The 23,231-nt window shown below is 38.1% G+C and overlaps 1 protein-coding gene across 2 annotated transcripts in view; it reads right to left on the bottom strand.

The window, feature by feature from the left end:
* LOC123527040 (RNA-binding protein 25-like) overlaps window positions 1–14,067 on the bottom strand; it is a 217,220-nt gene extending 203,153 nt beyond the window's left edge. The window contains exons 1-4 of one of the 2 annotated variants that reach the window (XM_053520231.1): window positions 13,932–14,067; window positions 3,745–3,866; window positions 3,373–3,413; window positions 857–943 (exon numbers count right to left, since the gene is read on the bottom strand). In XM_053520231.1, coding sequence (XP_053376206.1) covers window positions 857–943; window positions 3,373–3,413; window positions 3,745–3,826 — 210 coding nt within the window. In that variant the 5' untranslated portion in view covers window positions 3,827–3,866; window positions 13,932–14,067. The remainder of the gene's footprint in view (window positions 1–856; window positions 944–3,372; window positions 3,414–3,744; window positions 3,867–13,931) is intronic. The other variant, XM_045306300.2, reaches the window with a different exon arrangement.
* Window positions 14,068–23,231: the final 9,164 nt, after the last annotated feature.

Raw genomic sequence — 23,231 nt, forward strand, 5'->3', positions numbered from 1 at the left:
CCCTTTAAGGGGCCATAACTCTAGAACCTATTATGGGATCTGGCCAGTTTTCAAAAGGAACAAGATATTATGCCAATACAAGTTGTGTAAAAGTTTAATTAAAATCAATTGCAAAATGTGGTCTCTACCGTGTTCACAAGCCAAATCAAGAGGACCATGTTGGTCCTGAATCGCTCACCTGTCCACACGCAACCCAGTTCATTATGGCTAGTTTCACTGAAAGCCACCAAGTAGTTTCAGAGTAGATGCCATAACAAAAATTGTTAACAGCCAGAAGGACAGACCATGGACAAAAGGCGATTTGACTAGTCCACCACATAACAGTTCTTTTCTTCAATCTTATATGCAGTGATCTCCCTTACCTATAGGTAGAGACTTCTGAAGTTGAAGGGAAGCAATTCCTGCCTGCAGTTTGACTTTTTGAAAAAAGACTGCCCCAGTCAAAATAAGAAAAGTCATATTTGGAAGTTATTACTTAGTACTGGTAACAGGAAGAGTTTGGTATATTGGGTTAAAAGCTATAATTTCCTCCACCCTTTTTACACACACCTATTTCAGCTGGATTTTTACTTTAAAAATGTGCATAATTCCAATTTAAAGGGATTGGCCTCCAGATCGTTCAACAACAAAAAATAACGCTTCACTCCAGGTAAACCCGACACGGTCATCTTTTTTTCTTGATTTGGAATTTTTAAAATATTTTAGAAACAAAAACTCATATTCTAATGTTCATAATATGACCAAACTTAAATTTGAAAGAGATTATTTTTAGCCAAATCTGGAGGTCAGTGCCTTTAAAACATGAATGCAATTTGCTTCAAAGAGTTATCATTAACAGAGGTATGACTGTACTTACATCTTTATCTATTTCTTGAGGTACGAGTTGTTTCTTTGGTCTTGTCACCACTGTTGCTGTGGCGTTTGTTACAACTGGTCGAATCATCTACAGATAAAGAAAATCTTTACAAGTGAAAATAGCATTGTGTTATCAACAGTATGATTTACAAACAACTTAATCATGAGAAAAAGAATCTTTTATAGGCTGTGATAAATTTGAAAATGAACACCAACTTCATTTTTTTTTCTTTCTGAGCTCACTATATACATGTATGTATATGTTTATCAGGTATATCATATATTTAAATATAGCATTACTTCAGGACTTTGCAGAACCACAATCTTCCACTAGCTAGCTTGACGGCTTCCACACAAGAAGGCCCAAGCAGGGTTAAACCAAAGAACACAAATTTTTATCCATCTGCTGTCTGTTTCATATACTGGTAAAACGAGATCTCATTCAGTTGCCACGTGATGTTGGCGAGATTTGCTCTTTATGCCTTGTAAATTGCCAATCTATTAATTTTCATAGCTCTTTGGTTAAACCAACTAATTAGATGGGCATGTCAATCTGAGTCAGTGACTTCAACCATTCAGCCACGAAGGCTCCTTTCAATATGTACTTGAGGAGTATTTAAGGGCTCATCTACACTATTCAAGAAAACTTGCACAAGATATAAATCACAGCAACTTGTATAGTGTAGACAGTACATTGTGTCCCTCATTAGTGTCTTTTTGAGTGTCAGTTTCCAGATAATTTTCGGCTACAAGATCTTGTAGCGTTTAGAACTCATCCTATTTTTCTTGGATGGTAGTGCTGTCAAATGCTCTGATAAAGGGTTTTTGATGAGGAGCACCTGCCCAGTATGGCATTTGGTTTACATTTTTTCATTAAATGTATATTGAGATCTAATAAAACCATCATTGAACGTTTGGCTTTGATAATTTTACGATAAACATGGCTGTGTTGACAACAGAAAACAAGAGCACCGCCTTGCGGGTGCTGACGCTCATCTGATTTTTTTTAGTGTAATAGAAATATTGTCCTACCCATGATTTTCTAAGTCTAAAAAGGGCCATCATTCTTGCAAAAAGCAGGATAGAGTTATGTTTCTTGATGTACAGTGTCCACTTATGATGGTGAAAAACTGTTGCAAGTTTTAAAGCAATAGCTTTGATAGTTTATGAGAAAAGTTGACTTAAACATAAAACTCAACCAAGAAAATGATTTTCTAAGTCCAAAAGGGGCAATAATTATTGCAAAAAGCAGGATGGAGTTATGTTGCTTGCTGTACAGGGTCAGCTTATGATGGTGAACAAGTGTTGCAAGTTTCAAAGCAATAGCTTTGATAGTTTAAGAGAAAAAGTTGACCTAAACATAAAACTTAACCAAGAAATCTGATATTTTCTAAGTCCAAAAGGGGCCATAAATCTTGCAAAAAGCAGGACGGAGTTATGTTTCTTGCTGTACAGGGTCAACTTATGATGGTGAACAAGTGTTGCAAGTTTTAAAGCAATAGCTTTGATAGTTTAGGATTAAAGCTGACCTAAACATAAAACTTAACCAAGAAAACTGATTTTCTAAGTCCAAAAGGGGCAATAAATCTTGCAAAAAGCAAGATGGAGTTATGTTTCTTGATGTACAGGGTCAGCTTATGATGGTGAACAAGTATTCCAAGTTTCAAAGCAATAGGTTTGATAGTTTAGGAGAAAAGTTGACCTAAACATAAAACTTAACCAAGAAATCTGATATTTTCTAAGTCCAAAAGGGGCCATAAATCTTGCAAAAAGCAAGATGGAGTTATGTTTCTTGCTATACAGGGTCAGCTTATGATGGTGAACAAGTATTCCAAGTTTCAAAGCAATAGCTTTGATAGTTTAGGAGAAAAGCTGACCTAAACATAAAACTTAACCAGGCAACGCTGACGCAGACGCCGACGCCGACAACCGCTCAAGTGATGACAATAACTCATCATTTTTTTTCAAAAAATCAGATGAGCTAAAAATGATGTTTTAATTGAACGACATGCTTAAAAGCCAAGTTTATATAATTCAATAATAAAATCATATCTAGTACTCCAGGGGAAGAGTAACATCAGCAAGTTCGGTGTTCTCAAAAAGTATTTTTACATTATCAATGATAATTCACACAAGGTTACATATTAACAAAATATGACTGTTTTATCATATTTCCTGAAATAATATCTTTTAAGTAGCTTTGTTCTTCAACTGGATATGTACGTATCACTTCAACTAGACTTTTTCTCAATGTTTTCACCAATGATTCATTTTTTAAATGTACAAATATTTGATCTTTATAAACACTTTGTACGACATAATTTCGGCCATCTTTTTTATTTACCTGTCACGATTTCCCTCCATTTAAAATTAATGTGTCTTCCAAGTTCAAGAAATATTGCAAAGCACTAATTGCTTGTACAAGATATAAATTATCTAGTGATTTATGGGCCCTACAAGATGTTCTTGAATAGTGTAGACGAGCCTTAAGACATTTAAAGACATGCAAACACTTACTGTTGTTGGCGGCATCATACCCATACCCATTGGCATCATACCTGCAAGGAACAAATAAAACTGTCTAAAGCAATATAAAAATATTAGAACCATTCATAGAACCTTCTTGAACAGAATGTGTGCTACTTTCAATCATTAATAATCGCCCTTATATCTGTGACAGGTAGAACTGGAATTGGGACAGAAGAGAAACTGAACAGTGATTGTAAAGTTTCATATACGTACACATTTATATATAATCAGGGCTTCAACATGGTATTACAGCCTAACTGATCTTATATGGATTGTTTTTACCTGTTACAAAAAGCCACTGATAGAATTAGTATCTCAAGACAAATGTTCAGTCCACCTGGAAGATAATCAAGTATTTACCCATTGGTGTGAATGTGTAGCCTGTAGACATCATGCCTGTCATTGGTGGCATTCCAACTGGTGGTCTTGGTGGGAAAGACATGATTTTCAATGTTCTGCTTTAATTTCTTCTTATCAGTTACCTGAAAGCAAAAAATGTTTGGCAATGATACCATTGTAAAAAGCAAGAATTTATTCAAACTTAGAAGTAGTAGGTGGGGATTAAAAATTATTAAACAGGGTGGTAGTGCTGAAGTCAAGATTTGAAATAGGCAGGATGGCAGCTGGTAAAACGGCACATCGGACTCCAAAGTGGCGAGGGTGCAGGGATCATCCTAGGTCAAAATTTTAGGGAGAAGTGACTTCTCCCTCCACAGAATTTAGGGAGAAGTTGAGGAATTTAAGGAGAAGAATCGGCATAGCATTCAGTTTCCTGCCCATATATATCCGCTTTCTCTGGGTCTAGCTGTAACTTATAAACAGTAATTATTTAAGGAAATTGATTCTTGCATTATCATTTTCATGAATTTCTAAATAAAGTATACACTTAGCTATGAAAAAGTCGCCTTTAAATTTCTATCTTATCTTATCCGAAATTTACATGTCCGAAACCCGTAAATTTAACAGAAAATTTTCATTCATGTTTCGATTCTCGTGCTTTTATAATGCCTGATTTTTGCATCAACTTGTTCAGATTTATACATTTAATTAATTTATTTATTGATTTTTTCGAAAATAATACCAAACTCGTAGATAATGGCGATCTTTTTACAATATTTTGTACGGCAGTTCTGACGTCGGTGAAATCATTTTTTATCCACAGTACCCGAGCAATTCATTTACAGAAATTGACCGTAATCATGGTAATTGAAATAATTTTTGAAGTAATCTTTAATAAAATGAAAGAATATACAATTGTTGCATAAGATCATACTCTCGTTAAGTTTATCGGCTTTTTACACGCCGATTGAAAATTTTCAAAATGGCGGCAGCTTACAATATTATTGACTGACACTGTGGGATATTAACACTACTACTGGCTGAAGTCTGACAGGCGAGTAGGCGGGGTTGACTGAATTTATCGGTAATTTAATCTAGAATATGCATCAAGTTTTACAACAGATAATAACTCGCTAAAAAAACTCGACGATTCGGATTTCGCCCGGAGGTGATAATTAGGCGAAGTGGCCGACTTTAAGGTAGTTCTGCACGTTTGAAAAACCTGAAGTGATGGCGTAACGTCACTTATCTGGAAAATGTAGAATAATGCCTGGATTCGGCGTACGGAAACGAAAATCAGTTTATGAATTAAGGGCAACCTGTGAATAAAATAAATGTATTAAAATGGCACTGTTACTATCTTTCTTAATTTAAAATATGATATTAAAACATCTTACACATTAAATAATTCAAAATAATGTATTAAAATTAGCTTGAAATAGGCGGTTCACTTTAATCGTAGCCAAATATCTCAAAAAATAAGCACACGGACCTATATATTTTATTTCACCATATTATAGGCCATATGTTTATTTATGACTGTGAGAAGTTTCATTAAAATCTACATTGTAGAAATATTACTATTTGCGAAAATGTTCTGATTTATTTATTTATTTTGTTGGGTTTAACGTCGCACCGACACAATTTTAGGTCATATGGCGACTTTCCAGCTTTTTAATGGTGGAGGAAGACCCCAGGTGCCCCTCCGTGCACTATGCCATCACGAGCGGGCACCTGGGTAGAACCACCGACCTTCCGTTAGCCAGCTGGATGGCTTCCTCACGTGAAGAATTCTACGCCCCAAATGAGGTTTCGAACCCACATCGATGAGGGGCAAATGGTTTGAAGTCAACGACTCTAACCACTCGGCCATGAAGGCCCCCGAAAATGTTCTGAAAATTGCACCTTAAAGCAACAATATCGCTCAAATCGCCTTGTAGGATGATCCCTGGGGTGTGGGAGGGTTCACCCATGGGAGGGCGGGGATCACTCCCACTATTTTTTTTGAAAATTTAGATACTGGACGGCCTCTGGTGCGTTTCCTGACTGAAAATAATGTGCTTCATTTTTATTAAAGATTACAATATTCACCCTAAGTACTCATACCACTAAAGAAAGTAATGTATTTATTAACTAAAGTCTTTCCACCCTAAAAAGCTATTCAGAAAGTTATCATTTTTATAAATTAAGAAGGAGCTGCGTTCAATAAATGCTTGATGCCCCCGGTGGCATCCTTGTCGATAGATTTTGCAACCCAAGTCCAAAACGAGGTCACTTGAGGTCAAACTGAGGTCAGGTGATGTTTGAAGATGAAGAATGGTCACAGTTTACATCTGTATTACTATTAGTATCAATTTATTCTTGTAAGGGGTATTGATGCTAGACGAAACGGTCCCATTTGGTTAACCAAGGGATGGCCCATACAGGGCCCACACTGGGCTGAAAAAAGTTGGAGCCACCTTTTTTTTCTGGAACGGTGGGGAGGGTGCTGGAGAGGTTTCCCTTCCCGTGTCGCGTTGGAATTTTTTTCACTTCCCATAAGCAAATGATGATATTCTAGCTATATAGGGGGACTTTTGAATGAAAGTGGGTATACCTCTAAAGCAAGTTTTGTATTTTAAAATGTTGTTGGATGTTTGAATCAATCCATCTGAAATATTTTTCCATTACAGCTTCTTTTTGTTGTGGGCCTACTATAGGATGTAAATGCATGGCTCTGGGGTTGTGTTCTGTGCTTCCGAGAAATCTACCCTTACAGTATTATCGTCTGTGTTGGTAACTTTGATAAAACCAATACAGGATTACATTTAAAATCCATTCCTAACTTTTAAAGACATTAAAAAAACATGGCAAACACCTTTACTAATTACTTACTAAGATCTGACGGTGGCGACAACGTTAAAAAAAATCATCAAACCGTTCATTATTTTGCCGATTTGTTTATTAATTATTTGATCCATGGAAATTAAAGGCATCAAACATTTAATCTGCTGTAATGAAAACAAAACAAAACGATTATTCTTACCCGATAATTGGTTGCTAACTGATTGCAAATTGCATCTTCTCGCGTGTCAAGATGTTTATTACACATTACACATTTTGTTAAATGTAAAGTGAACGCAGACTGGGTAGTACTATCTCAAAATAAGTTAATTCTATAAGGTAAAATTATCGGAACCAGTCAACTGTTTTTTAACATAATTTCTTGGAGATTACGATTTAGAACGTCTGAAACAAAATGGTGGTCCAAATTACGATGATTTTTTCATTTTCGCCACTCGCGATTTTTCTTCGCCACTTTCATCGCAAATTCGCCAAATGGCTTGAGTGGCGAAAGGCAGCGTGGGCCCTGCCATATAAAGCAACCTAAGTCCAAAATGAGGTAAAGGTCAAACTGAGGTCAGGTGATGTCTGAAGATGAAGAATGGTCACAGGTTACAGCTGCATTAGTATCAAGTCATTCTAGTAAGGGGTATTGATGCTAGACGAAACGGTCCCATTTGGTTAACCAAGAGATGGCCCTATAAAGCAACCTAAGTCCAAAATGAGGTCAAGGTCAAACTGAGTTCAGGTGATGTGTAAAGATGAGGAATGGTCACAGGTTACATAGATCTGCATTAGTATCAAGTCAGTCTAGTAAGGCATAAAAAAAAAAATTGTTTGTTTCCGGTATCCCGACCTACCCTAAATTTTTGGCCCGACCCTAAATGTTTTTATGGCTTTGGAGAACATTTTTTTTCAACTGTTTGACAAAAAGTTGCAAAACTGCACTTTTTATGCTTTAAACATGGACAGTGATGTTATAAATCAACTTACTGATGCACTAGATGCATAACCCCCCTATTTGTATTCATTATTTGACACAAAAATAATTTCCGAAAAGTCTAAAAAAAAATATCCAAAAAAAAAAGTTTTTCCGACCTACCTACCCTAATTTTTTTGAGCATGTTACCGGAAACAAAGAATTTTTTTTTTAGGCCTAAGGGGTATTGATGCCATACGAAACAGTCCCATTTGGTTAATCTTGTACGGACGGACGGGCGAACAAACGAACGGACAATCACTATATGCCTCTCGCATCAGTAGATGCCAATGGGCATAAAAAAGATAAATTTCTGAAAATCACATTTAAAATACAGGGAAAATTCATGCATGTAATTTTGCTATAGAATGCCGAGAGGAAAGAAAGAAATTCAGAGCCTCCTCTGCCATTCGCCAATGTAGCCAAATGCTACAAATTCAAAGAGGAATTGTATTAATTAAAATGTGACCAAATTTCATCAATTCACCTTCAATTTGGCAGTTTCTCTCAGAAAGTGGCTACGAGGCCTGTGGAGGCCCTGGAAATTGACTGGTAGTGCTCAGGGGTATATAGTATTACATAAATTCTCTACAAATATGACTGTGCAGTCTGACTGACTGGTAGTGCTCAGGGGTATATTCATAAATTCTCTACAAATGTTACTTAGCAGTCTGAGAAATTAGTAGTTGCCCGATTGCCTTGGACAACCATTTCTTGACGGAAAAGTAAGAATTTCCAGAAAATTTGTGTCAAAATGCTGGACAAATAATTTTGTGGGCTGAGCACGAAACTGTTGTAACTGTATATGAATAAAGAACAAGATACAATAGTTCTGCGCTCAGCCCTCAATATGGATAAAATTATCAATGTAATTATTTGTGTAAGAAAACACTGGCGCACTGTCTCAATTTATCGTGCAATTGTCAATTCAATCAATGCAGAACGAAGCGTACCACTGCACTAGCGTACCATTTCAGGTTGAAGCGTACCACATATGAAATATATAGTGAAATCATTAATAGTGCGACGCTATTTAGATAGGCGTTAATAACACATTTTTCAACCATTAATAGACCAGATTGAGTAAATTTGAGTAAATTTTGAGCTTTTGAATTACTTTAGATGTTTGAGTGTATTAGACAGAACTCGTGAAAAACTGTCATTTTTACTTTTTTTATTATTTCTTAGGAAGTGGCTATTCCTACGGTCCTGTAAGAATAGCCTCACAGGCTATTCCTACGGCTCTCCCGTAAGAATAGTGAAATAGCCCATAAGTCAGAGCTCCAGATAAGCTGCGTATTTGCGTATTTACGCAATTAAAATTGCAGAAAACCCAATTGAATTCATACAGTGTGCGTACTGAAACGCAATTAAAATTCCTAATACCCAATTCGTAAAAAATAGCTTGCGTACCGCATTTTCCTTATAACTAGAACGGGTACGAGACTTTAACGCTAGATTTGACTGACTGGTTATACGTTACTGCAGAACAGGTTGCAATTATCGGAAAAATAACAGGACCATTCAGTCGGCTGATCGGTGTTATTTGGACGCTTTGTAAACAATTTTACGCCGATAAAATGTAAAGAGGTTGCAGGAAAAAACATTGTTGCAGCACAAACAATATTTTGCTGTTCAACAATGACAGTTATCTGTTTGTGACGATGTAGTGTCGCCAATACTGGATGACACCTTTTGGGAGAATGCATATTGCGGTGACCACATCGTTCGGGATATTGTGGATGAACTGATCTCAGACTGCATTAAAAGTGAAAAAGAAAACAACAGTATGAAACATTCATTACAATTTTAAATACATTTTTGCATTAAACATTGAAGGGCGCCATTAAAATACTTAGTCAGTCCTGTTTAATGATATATACCATGTATACTGTAAGCAAAAAAATACTCAATTGTTAGTGCGAGATTGGTAAAATACCCAATTGGTTTTAGCAAATACCCAATTACTTCTGAAAAGGCTGGGTAATGATATTATTTTTACCCAATTCAAATTTCCAATACCCATTTCAGACAAAAGTGATGGGTAAATACCCAATTGCACCCAAAGCTTATCTGGAGCTCTGCATAAGTAGCTATTCCTACGGCTCTAAAGACAGTTTAATATGTCCATTTTGAATTGCATTGTACTTAATTAATTCAAATGGTATATTTTCGAAGAAATTGTTTACTTTTCACTATCACATCGAGAGAACAGGAAGTGATTTCGAATAATCAGGTCTAGGAAAGTGGTACATTTACAGATTATCTGTAAATTTACAAATAATCTATAAATTTACAGATTTTTCGATAAAAATCAAAGTCAACAGAAATCACTGAAAGTTACAATTGACCTTTATTTATCAGTACCATAAGTAAATCAATTAATTTCAAGCTGCAATTTTGAGTCCAAGTATGATTTTAGAAATTTTCAAACACTTGATCTGTAAATTTATAGATCGAAAAATCTGTAAAATTATAGATTAACTGTAAATTTACAGATAATCTGTAAATACGCCACTTTCCAAGACCTGATAATGGAAAAGGCTGTTTGAGAATATACCAGTTGAATTAATTCAGTACAATGCAATACAAGATGGACTTACAAAACTGTATTTAGAGCCGTAGGAATAGCCACCTGCGGGCTATTTCACTATTCTTACAGGAGAGCCGTAGGAATAGCCTGTGAGGCTATTCTTACGGGACCATAGGAATAGCCACTTCCTATTTCTTAAGGTATCGTAGAGTAATCGTTTTTCGCGCGCATCAATAATCGCGCAATGACTTGTTCCGGTATCCCATTTGTGTATGCATAAACGTATGACGTCATAAGAGGTGTTTCTGCAAAAAGTAAACACGGAAGCGCCATCCCGTAACAAAAAATGCGGAAAGTCAAGTCTTTTCCGATAGGTTATCGTAACATTTGCATGATTGGATAGATTCACCTCTATTTTTACTAATTCCAAAACAGCTTCTCGAATATCTGTCCAGAAAATAAAATATTGACCACGAAAAATTTTGACAGGTGTTTCTGCTTGAGCCGACATCCAAGGACGCCCGAATCATGTGACTGTTATTTGCATATTAATGAATGCTAACTGTTGTACAGCGCAGATATGGAATGTGGCCCTTATATCACAGATAGCAAGTCAAATACTATTTTACATAGCGGGGCCAGAGCATGTTTGACGATTGCAGACACTAGACACATTTGAAATATTGTTGTAATAGTCAGGCTGCGTGGGAAGGGCACTTTGAACTGTCCATACCATATGGTGTATATTGTACCATCATATAGGAGTAGTTATGGCAAAAACAAAGACAAAACGTGTAAATTTTGTTTCTTGTTTAAACATTTATCTATCATTAATTCTGTTGACAGTTTGAATCTTAATTGTGTGCATTTATAAACTTATCTTTTAAGATGACATTTCAACTAAAATTCGTTTAAGATTTATTTACTGCAAAATTTCGGCACATATCATGACATTTCCGCGGGAATTGGACCACATATTACACAGGCCTTTTTTTCATCAATTTGGGAATGCCACCGATACCGGTGGAATTGGGAAAATGCTCTCGGAAATTGTCTTAATTGGGACAATTTGCAAATTACCAAAATCTACATAAATGTGTTTTTGTGTGAAATATTTATGAATTGCATTTTAGTAATTGTTCAACAGTATTATAATTTACCTAAATATATATACAAATTAGCAAAACTATCTTAAAACAGCAAAAACCCTAAAAGGTATAATCATTTGGGAATTTTAAATTCAACTTTGGGGAAAAAACATACTTTTTTTGCATTGGGATTACCTGCTTTTACCGGAGGTAGATTTATAGGGGAAAAAAGCCCTGTTACACTTGCCATGCAGTGCGCGAATAATGATGACGTAATTCTGACCTCCGTCATATTGGACAGACAGCATTATGACAAGCTAGAGGGGGTTTCCCAAGTTTTGTAAGGTACGTAAACATTGCTACGGACTAAAATATGATTAGCAAAAATGATTAAAATGTAGTATATTTCAGGCCTCCTATTCTTCATTAGAAAATCGATAGCAAATCGTTAGGTGCGCGAAAAACGATTATGCTGTGTTCTCGTAATTCCGTGGCTCTTAATTGCCAAAATTGCACATGCGCATTTGATGTTAGGTATTCACATCTTGTTTTTTAACCAAAAGTAGCTGCAACCTTTCAAAATAACCATGCTAAGTCAAAAAATCAACAAGATATGACAGAAGATGAAAAATCTCACCTCATGTATGTTGACCTACATTGGTCTGGATCAGCTGGCAGCTTCTCGTTGAATCCATGGCTCTATTGGCTAATTAATGGTCGCTATGGTTAAGGGTACCTTGACAAATTACACTGCTTAGAATTTAGTTAGGAGACTGCTTAATGTGTTGCTACAATTTTGTCATAATCGGTTTGCATGTTTGTATTTTAATAAAAGTTTTTGTATGCCATCATCTTTTTTCTTAGCACTGAAAAGTTTTTCAACATTTCCATATTTTTAAGTAAACAAGCTATACTAACCTGTTTATTGCGCATTTTAGATGCTCACAAATCTTTGTTTACTTTTCTGAGAAACTTGCATGAACTTTGGACATGCGCGTCAGTGGCACAAGTGTAATTTTGAGAGCCACGGAATGAACGAGAAACCACGGAATATCGAGAATTAGGTAACTCTAAAAGTGTGGCAGAATTGTTCTTTATTACAACAATTGCTAATTTTCTTCACAAATAATATTCCTTAAATATTGTGTTTCTAAAAAAATATCTTCTTTACAGTAATTATGTATATCATGACCATTCAGATGTAAATTTTGTCTAATAATAATTGAGTAACGAAGCCGTTTCCCTAGTTCAATAACATTAAACTTGCACAGGGCGCCTTTTAATATTTGGAAGTTCAACATGTCCCTGTGTCAAGTTTAATCGAATGTCAGCTATTTGCATAACACAGATTACGACTTTATTTTATTGAAATGTAATGTAGGAAAACTCTCAAACACATGAAACATTGGTTAACCGTAACTAAAACTGCACCACCAATCACTTCTCCAGCGCATTATACAGAATCTTTTATTGTAATTTATTGAAATATCATGAACAATACAACACCGAATAAATATATAGAATCAATTATACATGCTTAGACGAAAACAAATACGTTTCGCCTACGGCACTTGTAAAAAAATCTGCGGCCATTATTTTACACATGGGTACCGCCGAACGCATGTGGTCTAGCCTTTTAAACTGCTTTGATATGACTTTACAACTAATTTAGTAACTTTTAATAAAATGACAACCAATAAATGCTGATTACACCCATCGATTATAAACATATGCATACTACATAGACAATACGTTAGTAACGGGCCGCATTCTTTTTCAAATCCGACCGTGAGAATATTTTTTCGTCTAAAATTATTCTTTATAATAAAGAACATTTGACAGTTTCGTGTTGTGTTGTGAAAGTGAATGGATGTAAATTTCATTTTCAAAGTGCGGACTGATCTTCAATATCTTCAGTAAGACAGTATGTTCAATGGATGTGTAAATTATGTTTCTTTGTCCGTTGTTGGTATTTAGCTATCGCTTTCAAGTCACTTCTACCGTGAACTTGTAAAACCTTCCGCAATAAATTTTGCGGAAAGCTCTACCGGGAAATTCATACTTTCGATAAAACGTCGGACTATATGAAATTTCAAAATCGTAAAATATTGAAGTCCGACGTTTATTTATAGGGGATTTATCACCGGCGCGAAGCGCCGGGGATGAAAATCCCCGAGACGGTAACGTCCGTATATAGATATTCGTCTTTGCTGTTTGCATATACTGAGGCAATTTTTTCGATGTTTTCCGGTTCCGGTTTATGTAAAATCCGCTGACTGGTTGTCTTTATGAACATCCGAGCACCCCGAATCAGTCATAGAAACTCGTAAACCGCGCTAACATGATTATTTTACTTCTTTTTCGTAATGAAAACTGTACATGCAACTGAAAAACACTTTTAAAACAGTAAGGAAGTGTAAAGACCGTCAAGTTTCTGCGTGGAGTGCAAACAAACAAAACAAAATTCTAAAAGCTAGTGCGAGAACGCTGAATGACGTCCGTAAATTTTGCAAAGTATGATATTCGCTGTAAGAGGTATGATGACACTAAATGTAAACTACAGTTTAGAGCAAAGTTTCACTTTCTTGAGCGTTGAATATTTCTTTCTAAGCGGATATATAAAAGATAAATCCCCAATGCTAGGCGGTGCCTTAATTCATATTAGAACTACCGTTTCCCCACCCACCAGAAATCAAAGTCTACCACTTCGGCTACGTTTCGTTTCCACGAGTATGCCACGCCTAAATCGCCATGACCATAATTACGGATTAACAATATTTCTTACGTATTCATAGACTCCTTTCTCTATCAAAGGTTGTTTGTGTCGGCTAACGCGTTTGTTTTCCAGTAGTATAATGTAAAAAATGGCGTGCCGTTTTCCAAAACGAGGCTGCGGAACTAAATTTGAACACAAAGTTTAAAATTAAGCGGAAAGGGGCATGCCTAAGGTGCGAAACGGACTACTTAATGCTGGTCTCTGTGAACCATTCAATTTTGATGAATATTGCTTAAATCTTATTTGATATTTACATTAGCAACCAAATTCAAGATGTAAATTACCCACAATATCTAGAAAAAAGAAAAAAATAGAACTGAGTGCCAGACTTTTCCCAGTAGTTGTTAGAGACTTAAATTGATCTACATCTACATCTACGGGGATACTCCCAACAATCAATTTCTGTTCATAACTGGGAGGTCGGGGCAGTTGTTAAAAACATGTTGCTATGTTACATGATACATGATATGCATGTGTTAAGAGAGTAAGAGCGGTAATATGTACAGCTTTGTTAAAAATAAAAACAGGATGATGACATTAGTACATATGCGAGTCTAGGTCAGATGTGAAGCACTGAAGGTTCACACTGTCCTTGATGTTATAAGGCAAGGCGTTCCAGTATCTGATCGTGCGGGGGGAAAGGAGTTCATATGATATTGTGTTCTTGAAGATGGAATGATAAAGTTTAAATTTCTAGAGGCTGTCAGGTGGTTATGATCTACAGAGACGAGGTTGTGTGATATTTTATACAACATAATTAAAGATGCATGTATTCTTCTCTGTTCTAATGTCTGCCATTTTAAGAATTTCAAGCATTGATTTTACGCTGCTTTGGTATGAGTAATCATTCATAACATATCTGGCTGCAGCTCTTTGTACCTTTCTATCTCATATCTAAGTTTTTCTGCATGGATGCCATATGGTGTTACAGTATTCTAATTTGGGCGGACGTATGTTTTATAGGCAGTTTCTTTGATATTACGGTATTACATTGTACATTTCTTTTTATGAATCTGAGAGTGTTATTAGCTTTTGAAGATGTAGTTTCAATATCTTTTTTCCAACTAAAGACATCACTAATAGTAATCCCAAGATATTTAGCATTTTCTGCGGTTTTTAGTTCTTGATGATGTAGTTTATATGGAAAAATGATATTTTTTCTTTTTTTGGAGATTCTTATGATTTCGCATTTATCAGGATTGAATTCCATAGACCATTTACGTTCCAATTCTTCTAATTTTGTCAAATAATCTTGAAGTTTGTTAGAGTCTACTAATGAGTCGATGGTGAGGTATATGATGGTATCATCAGCAAATAAGCGTATTCTACTTTTAACAGAGTCGGGAAGGTCATTGATGAAACAGAGGAAGAGACAAGGACCCAACACTGAACCTTGGGGAGCCCCTGATAGAACTGGTAGAGAATCAGAGTGTGAGCCTTCAACTACTACAGATTGAGCGCGATTATTAAGAAAAGACTGAATCCAAGATAGAGATGTTTTGTTGACACCAAGTTTCATGAGTTTATAGAGAAGAAGTTGATGATCGACCTTGTCGAAAGCTTTCGAGAAATCCATTACAATGAGATCTGTTTGTTTTCCAGATTGGAGATTGTCAAAAATTTCTTGTGTAAAGGACAACAGTTGAGTCTCACAGCTATGTTTGGAACGGAAGCCATGTTGGAAAGGTGTGAGAAGATTGTTGCTGTCGAGACGGCGCATGATGTTAGAGACCATGATATGCTCCATTAGTTTGGAGGGCTATGCATGTCAAGGAGATTGGCCGATAATTGCTAGCTTTATATTTAGGACCCTTTTTATATACAGGTGCAACGATAGCAGTTTTCCAGTCCTCTGGAAACTATACCAGTTCTCAGTGATTCTGGAAGACTTTAAGTGAGAAAAGGAGCTGTTTCGAGAGAAAGTTCTTTAAGTAATCTTGGTGACAGGCCTGATCCGGACCAACGCCTTGTAAGGATTCAGATCCTTGAGCATTTTCAAAACACCTTCTACTGTTATATCTATATCGGTCATTTTATTTACTTGCTGAATTTTGTCACTTTCAAAAAGATTTAATTCACAAAGTTGTTTAAGAATGACTGGTTTAGGTTTTGAGAAAACAGATTGAAATTGTTTGTTTAGATTTGTTGCTTTATCATATGGTTTGGTATAAGTTTTACCTTCAGATTTTAAGGGTGCTACACCATGATTGTCTGGCTTTTTTATGTTTCACAAAAGAATAGAACTTTTTGTTTTTACCAGTCTCTGAGTCATTAGAAAAGATTACCGATTCTAAATATTCCCAGTATGATTTGCGTATTTCTCTTTGAATGGTGGCTTTAAGAATAGTAAGTCGCTATCTATTGAAAGTAGCTCTTTAATAGAGCTTATGCATTTGATGAAATTAGGCAAGACAACCAGGAGCTAGAGGGACAAAAAACTCAAAGCCTCAAAGATCTTCTTCTTGTAATTCGCGACTACACTGTCAGACCAGTAGCCTCGATGAAATTTGTGGTTTGCCGCAGATCCTCAATGCCTCCATACAGTTTCTGGTGGATTGAGGTATCTATCGGCCAAGTCGCAGCTCGCTCCTGGTCATGCCTTTTACATCTCTGAAGTATATGCTCCGCAGTCTGATCTTCTTCACCACATGGACAAGTTGGCGATGATGTCAGTCTGTATTTCTTGTACATGTGAGCATTGGGCTTGTTGTGCCCTGAGCGGAGCCTGACCATCATCACTTGTTCAGACCAATCAAGGAGATAAAAAGCATCTTCCTCCATCCTTGGTCTCGTTAGTACCTTGATGATGGTGACTTTCTCCTTGTAACTCACAGGTTCTGTTGATTGTTCTGACTGAGCTCCTAGCTTAGCCAGTTTGTCTGCCTCTTCATTGCCTGCAAGTCCACAATGGGATGGAATCCACTGAAGTGCTTCTTTGCAGGTTATACTCCTGGCTAGCTGCGGAGCTTTATTGTTGATCAGAGCTTCCATGACAGAGAGTGCATCTGTGAGAAAGACGACTAAGGAGCTTTCTTCTGCCGAGTCTTCAACCATTGAGACGGCCTTCATGTGTGCTTCAGTCTCTGCCTTGTAATTGCTGCAGTGTTTTCCTGTGGCTGCATGTAGTGTTTCTCTCTTGCCAGATGGGTATTGAATGCAAACTCCTGCTCCTCCATCTTTGACGGCGCATGTGGCCGATCCGTCTGTATAGACATGAGTCCATGATTCCGCGGTCAAGACGAGGAACAGCAAGTCTCACAGTCACTGAGGACAGATCATTCACTAGTGGGTTTATGATGTCTTCACTACCTAGGGGAGTCGTTGGTATGCTCAGCTCAGTTTTGAACTCTCGGTTGAGTTTCTTTGCCTCATGTACGAAGCTGCTACGTTTGAGCCGATTCTTTGTGTAGCCATCTAGCTTGGCTTTCATGGGATGGTCTTGAAAATACCTGAACTTCTCTGCTTGAAGCAGAACCTTTGCATGTCTTCGGTCTTGTAACGGCTGTGTGCCTGTTAGCTTCTCCATGAAGGAGATTGGTGTAGACTTTGTAGCACCTGTCATGATCCGCAATGCTTGTTCTGAAACCTTGTCTAAAGCCTGTTGGTTAGTTTTGGCAGTAGTGGACCAGGCAGTTGAGCTATACTCTAAATGGGTCTCACTGTTCCCTGATATACTGTCTTGAGTATCTGCTCATTTGCTCCCCACGTTGTTCCAGCAAGTTTGCGCATCATGGCAAGCTTCCTACGGGCCTTTCCTTCTGCTTGACTGATGTGAGGCTTCCAGGTTAGCCGTTTGTCAAAGGTCACTCCGAGGTATTTTGCCTCGTCTGCTTCAATCAGCGAAGTATCTCCCATCATGATTTTACCCGCCCTCTGCTTTGACGACAGGGAGAATAGTGTGGTGGACGATTTTTCTGTATTGATCGATACACACCAATCGTCAGCCCAAGCTGAAAGCTTGTTGATGGCTTCTTGCATCCTGTATGTGGCTGTAGTGGCATGTTCTTCCTTACACCATAACACCAGATCGTCAGCGTAGAGAGCAGCCTTAACTCCTTTTGGTAGTTCAGACACCAGGTCATTGATGAAAAGCAAGAAGAGTGTAGGGGATAAGTCGCCGCCTTGTGGGACACCATGACGCAACAGGAACTTCCTACTGCTGGCATGTTCTAAACTGACTCTTGCTCTCCTGTTGTGGAGGTATGACTTAATCCACCTCAGCATGTTACCTCCTACTCCGGTCCTCATCAGCTTGACGAGGAGTCCATCAGTCCAGACTTTGTCAAACGCCCTCTGCAGATCAATCCATGCTGTAAACACAACTTTCTACTCTTGGAAGGCGTCCTCTATCTCTTGCGATAGAGAAGTGGTCTGGTCCTCAGTGGAGCGGAATTGTCTGAAGCCAGCTTGTTGCGTTGCGAATAGGTTGTTAGTCTCCATGTACCACTTCAGGCGTGCATTCACAATCCTCTCCATGGTCTTTCCAATACAGCTGGTTAGGCTGATTTGGCGGTAGCTTGCAGCCTTCTTTGGATCCTTCCCTTTCTTGTGGATGGGGGATCATGACTGCCTCTTTCCAGGAGTTTGCAAATTGCTTCAGTGCCTAGGTGGGTCAGCATTTCATTTGTGACTCCATCTGGTCCAGGAGACTTCTTTGTCTTCAACTGCCTAAGAGCTGTCTGTAGCTCATGCAGTTTAAGACTCTGCGTCATGCATTCTGGTGTCACTTGGCTTGGCTGCCTTTCTCTTTTTTCTCTTCGGGCTTCCCTTTGCCGTTCCCTGTTGATAGGGATGTTGGAAACATCTTTGTAGTTAGAGGCAAAAGTGTTTGCCGTTTGTTTACCCGTCAACAGTTCACCATTCTCTTCCAAAGTTACTGTGCCTCTTCCTGTTTCTTCATCGTTCAGCTGTTTCGTCAATCTCCACAGCTTTTGGCCATATCGCTCTAGATTGAGCGAGGCTGTTTTGTTTCTCCAGCTCTTCCTCTGTGCTTCCCGTTTGTGCCTGAGGAAATTGGCCTTGGCTTGCTGTAGAGTGAGGTTACTTTCTTGTGAGGGATTGTTTTCTGCTTCCTCCCTGGCTTCTGATACCTTTGCCTATAGATTCTCCAACTCATCACTCCAGTAGGGCTTATAGTCCTTTCTTGCTCCCCTTGGAATGGCGCTGTAAGCAGCCTTAATTATACTGGCGTTGAAGTCTTTGACAACCCGGTTGATGTCTCTACCTTCCACTCTGATATCTTTACAGAGCTCATCACTCAGACTTTGGTAAAAGGTCCACCTGGCCTTCTTGTAGATCCATCTGGGGATGTTAGGCGAAGTAGAGGCTATACGGTCCATAGTAAGTTGGACTGGGCGATGGTCGCTACCTCCTAGTTGTTCATTGACTTCTCGCTTGACATGTCCATGTATGTCATCAGTACATAAAGCAAGATCAGGGGTTGATGCTGTTCGCCAGCTTCTGGAGTAAAAAGTTGGGGATCATCGGCTTGTTGGTGAGTTTAGCTTATTATCATCTTGCAGTCTCCACTTCCTCTCCACGTTTATCCAGGTGGTCATATCCCCAGCTTGTGAGTGACTGTTAAGTCTCCTACAGAGATGAACCTAGTTCATCAGTTTGTAACTTTGTCAAGGGACAGAGCTTTGTCACTTGGAGAGTATATGTTCACAAGTTTCAAACTGAACTCGTTCTTTCTGAGGCTCAGAACTTGGAACTCTGAGTCATCCATATGCGTGTTGGTCTGGACAGCGCTGATATCCTCTGACTTTGAAGGATTTCTCTGGCTGTAGGTGAGTTTCCTGAATGCAACAGACATTGATGTCTTTCTCATGGAGGATATGCTCAAGTTCAGCCTTCTTGTTGAAGACACCCTCCGCATTCCAATGCATCAGCCTGAAAGGTTGATGCGGATTGGTTCTTCTCCTTAATATGTTCCTCCTTCTTCTCTTTGCATGTTGTGGATTGAAGGAGGGACCCCCAGTAGCTGTGGGTGGACTCTGTCGAGGCTCAGAGCCCGGCACTGAATCCCCCTGGAGGGACCTCAGAGATTCAGCACCGCGTTGTTGAATACCGGATGGCTGTGTAGACATAGCGATATTGCATGGTGCTGTGGTTCGTTAAGAGAGTGCCAATGACCCAGCACCTCTGTCTTCAACTCTCTGGGTTTCTTTCGGGGTTACCTCACCCTTAGTTCCGAGTTAAAACCCTATCCTGGGAACACAGGAGCTATTTGTCCCATAGCTGGGGGGTCTGTTCATAGGTATCAGGGCGTGTCCATACACCGGTGGGTCTGGCATGCCACATGTCTGGGGGCAGACCTCCTCCGAGTCCCCTGCAGTTCTGCCTGAGGCCGCAAGGTGCTCAGTTACCGTGTGGCGCCAACTCGGAGGCACTGCAAAAGGGCTTGTCTGCAGAGAGGCTATGTACTGGCAGGGAAGACTTACGCACTCGGCTCCTTTTTCACCAGGAGGCTAGCCAGCGGTGGAGGCTGAAAGCGGAAGGTGACAAGCACACAACACACAGCACACCACACTTGACGCATAGCAGACCAATTGCCAGACAAGCCTCAAAGATAAAATAAACTCTTTGAAATCTAACGTTGTCGAACTTGAGGCAGAACTTAAATATGGAAAAGCCAAACGTGATGAGATGGAACAATACAGTAGACGAATGTGCTTGGCTATTTCAAGCATAACAGGAGATTCTCAGGCACGTGTCCAGGTGGGGATCCAGGACCCCCCCCCCCCCCCCTCCAGCTTGCTGGCTAGTTACGATTTTTATTACTATGGGCCCCTCAATTGACAAATTTATACACCAGCGCAATTGGCTTGATTTGACAGTAATACACAGGCTAAAGAGCCATAAAACCGTGTACGGTAATGGAAATTAGCCCCAGGCATGTTACAGGTAAAAGTTTATCTGTACATGCTTCATTGATCGCTTGCTTTTTAAACGCGGTACTTGATTGGGTAGTGGGTAGTTTTTCATTATATTTGCTTAGAACACAAGAAATGCAGAAAAAGTTCAAAAAATATTTTTGTGTTTTTATTTATTTTATTATTGATACTTATTTGTGAACTTAGTAAATCATTTTTCTACAAATCATGTCATTTTGTGTATCAATTTTGAGCAGTTTTTGATAACTTTCTTTTTAGTGAAATTACACATATTATTTTTTTCTAATTAGAAAAAAGTTTTTTTTTATATTATGATTTAAAGAAAAGGGTAGAATGAATGAAATTTTATTCATTTGATTATAATGTAGTATAATTATTGCTGACAATGATATAGTTTGTTTTATTATGATAAATAAAGTTGATTTCCAAACCACTAGCTCCTTTATAACTGGTAGCTGGTTATACATTGGATTGGTAGATATCAGAGCCAATACACTGAGACCTGGGTATCATACAGAAAATGAAGTCCATACACTGTGACTGTACAATCATACATACATTGAAAAGGCTTGATGAAATGATTAAAAAATAGACTTTTCCTTAAATATATAATACATTCATGCATCCTTAAAGGTGTTTCAGGTAGCAGGAAAATGCATCTTTTCATGTACCATATTAAAAAATTTTCGACATCCGGAGTGGATACCCCTCCCGAACCCACCCCCAGCTTGACCCCCCCCCCCCCCCCCCAGCAAAATAAACCTGGACATCGGCTGGGGAGATACATAGTATACTGGCTCACCGAAAATGTTGAACATAAAATTCTTGACCACAGCGATCTGCATAAGAAAGGACTTGAAAAGGTTCAGATAATAATATTTATGCTGTGGAAAAGGCAAATTCAGTCCGATTTAGAAGTGTGCCGTAAATCACCAATTCGAAGGCGAGGTAAAGGGTTTACACAGCTGGAAAGGACCTAGGTGCCGGTATTTTTGTACAGGATAACTTCAGACGTAACGCATTGGTCGAGAGGGCTAAGACGCTTCCCTACGGAGGTGAGGGCCCCTGGTTCGAATCCTGGCTACTCCCATTGCAGTGTGTCCTTGGGCAAGGCACTTTATCACGATTGCCTCAGTCGACCCAGCTGTAAATGGGTACCAGCAAATTGCTGGGGGTGAGGTATAATTGGTTTTAAATGTTCTTAATATAGGGTCGCAGAAAAGCTCTATAGAGCTTATGTTAATTGTTTCACCACGCGACGGTAAATAAAACTTACCTTACCTTACCTTAAGCAAATAGCGTATGAGGCTAGGCAGCTGAAAATCTTTGAAAACTTGGATCGTTAACAGTGTTAGGCCTCTTGAACAGCACCCTGTAAAAAATCGAAAATCATAATGTTGATTAAACCATCTACGTCAAATTGAATAGCAATAACTATACAAATGACATAAACCTCTGGACATAAACTTGCGTAAAATGTATACAATTTATTTTTGTCTGTATTTTAACCGAGAAATATATGTTAAAATTAACGAGAATATAAATTATATTATTATTTACAGAATTAAATATTCAACACTAGTTTAGATAAAAGTATTCAACATAAGTTCAAGTCCCATGGGTACTACATGCATACAGGCTATTAAAAGAAATTCTCTATAAGATTCCACAACTTTATCAAAAATATTCAAAAACTTCTACTTACAGTTTATAGCTAGTAGACCGGGTTTTTGTTAAATCTAGATATACCACATTTATACCTCATATGTCTATGCAGCTAGAAACCTCGCCTAGAAAGTAAAATTAACCACATTTTCTGGGGTTTCTTACATAACTCGGTTTAACGAGAGTTCATGGCTTTGGAATATTCAATAGGTTTATTGTAAACATTTTATGATTGTACAAAATTAAATATTTGGTATAGCAGTTTTTTCTTCAATAATTTTTTCTCACAAATTAGATAATAGATTTGAAATAGTTCAAGATATCGTTACGGCTGCAGATATGTACATGTATTAGGTTTAATTAGTCCAAACTATGATTACGAATTGGTGCAGAAAAGTATTTAATCAAATACCGCTTGTTACACCTACACAACGTGTTTACCTGTAGGGGCTTGTGATAAAATAGTGACCTGTAAAATATATAATTATTATATTATTACTTCTAATGGGCCAACGTTTGGCCAACGATGTTTTCTCTGTGTAAGTCTTTCCCTGAAAATCAATATTGGGCCAATGCAGAGATATCTCTGACTGAAATTTAAAGTTGGTTCTATGTTGGCCCAACAACTGTATTTACAATACTTAAATTATTAATCTGTTGGCCCAACAACGATTTTCCCTCGTTGGCCCAGTGACTTCATGTTTACAGGGTTGGTTGTACAAACTACGTCCTGTTGCCTTGTGAAGTT

This window comes from Mercenaria mercenaria, chromosome 1 (genome assembly GCF_021730395.1).
Source record: "Mercenaria mercenaria strain notata chromosome 1, MADL_Memer_1, whole genome shotgun sequence".
Taxonomy (NCBI): Eukaryota; Metazoa; Mollusca; class Bivalvia; order Venerida; family Veneridae; genus Mercenaria; species Mercenaria mercenaria.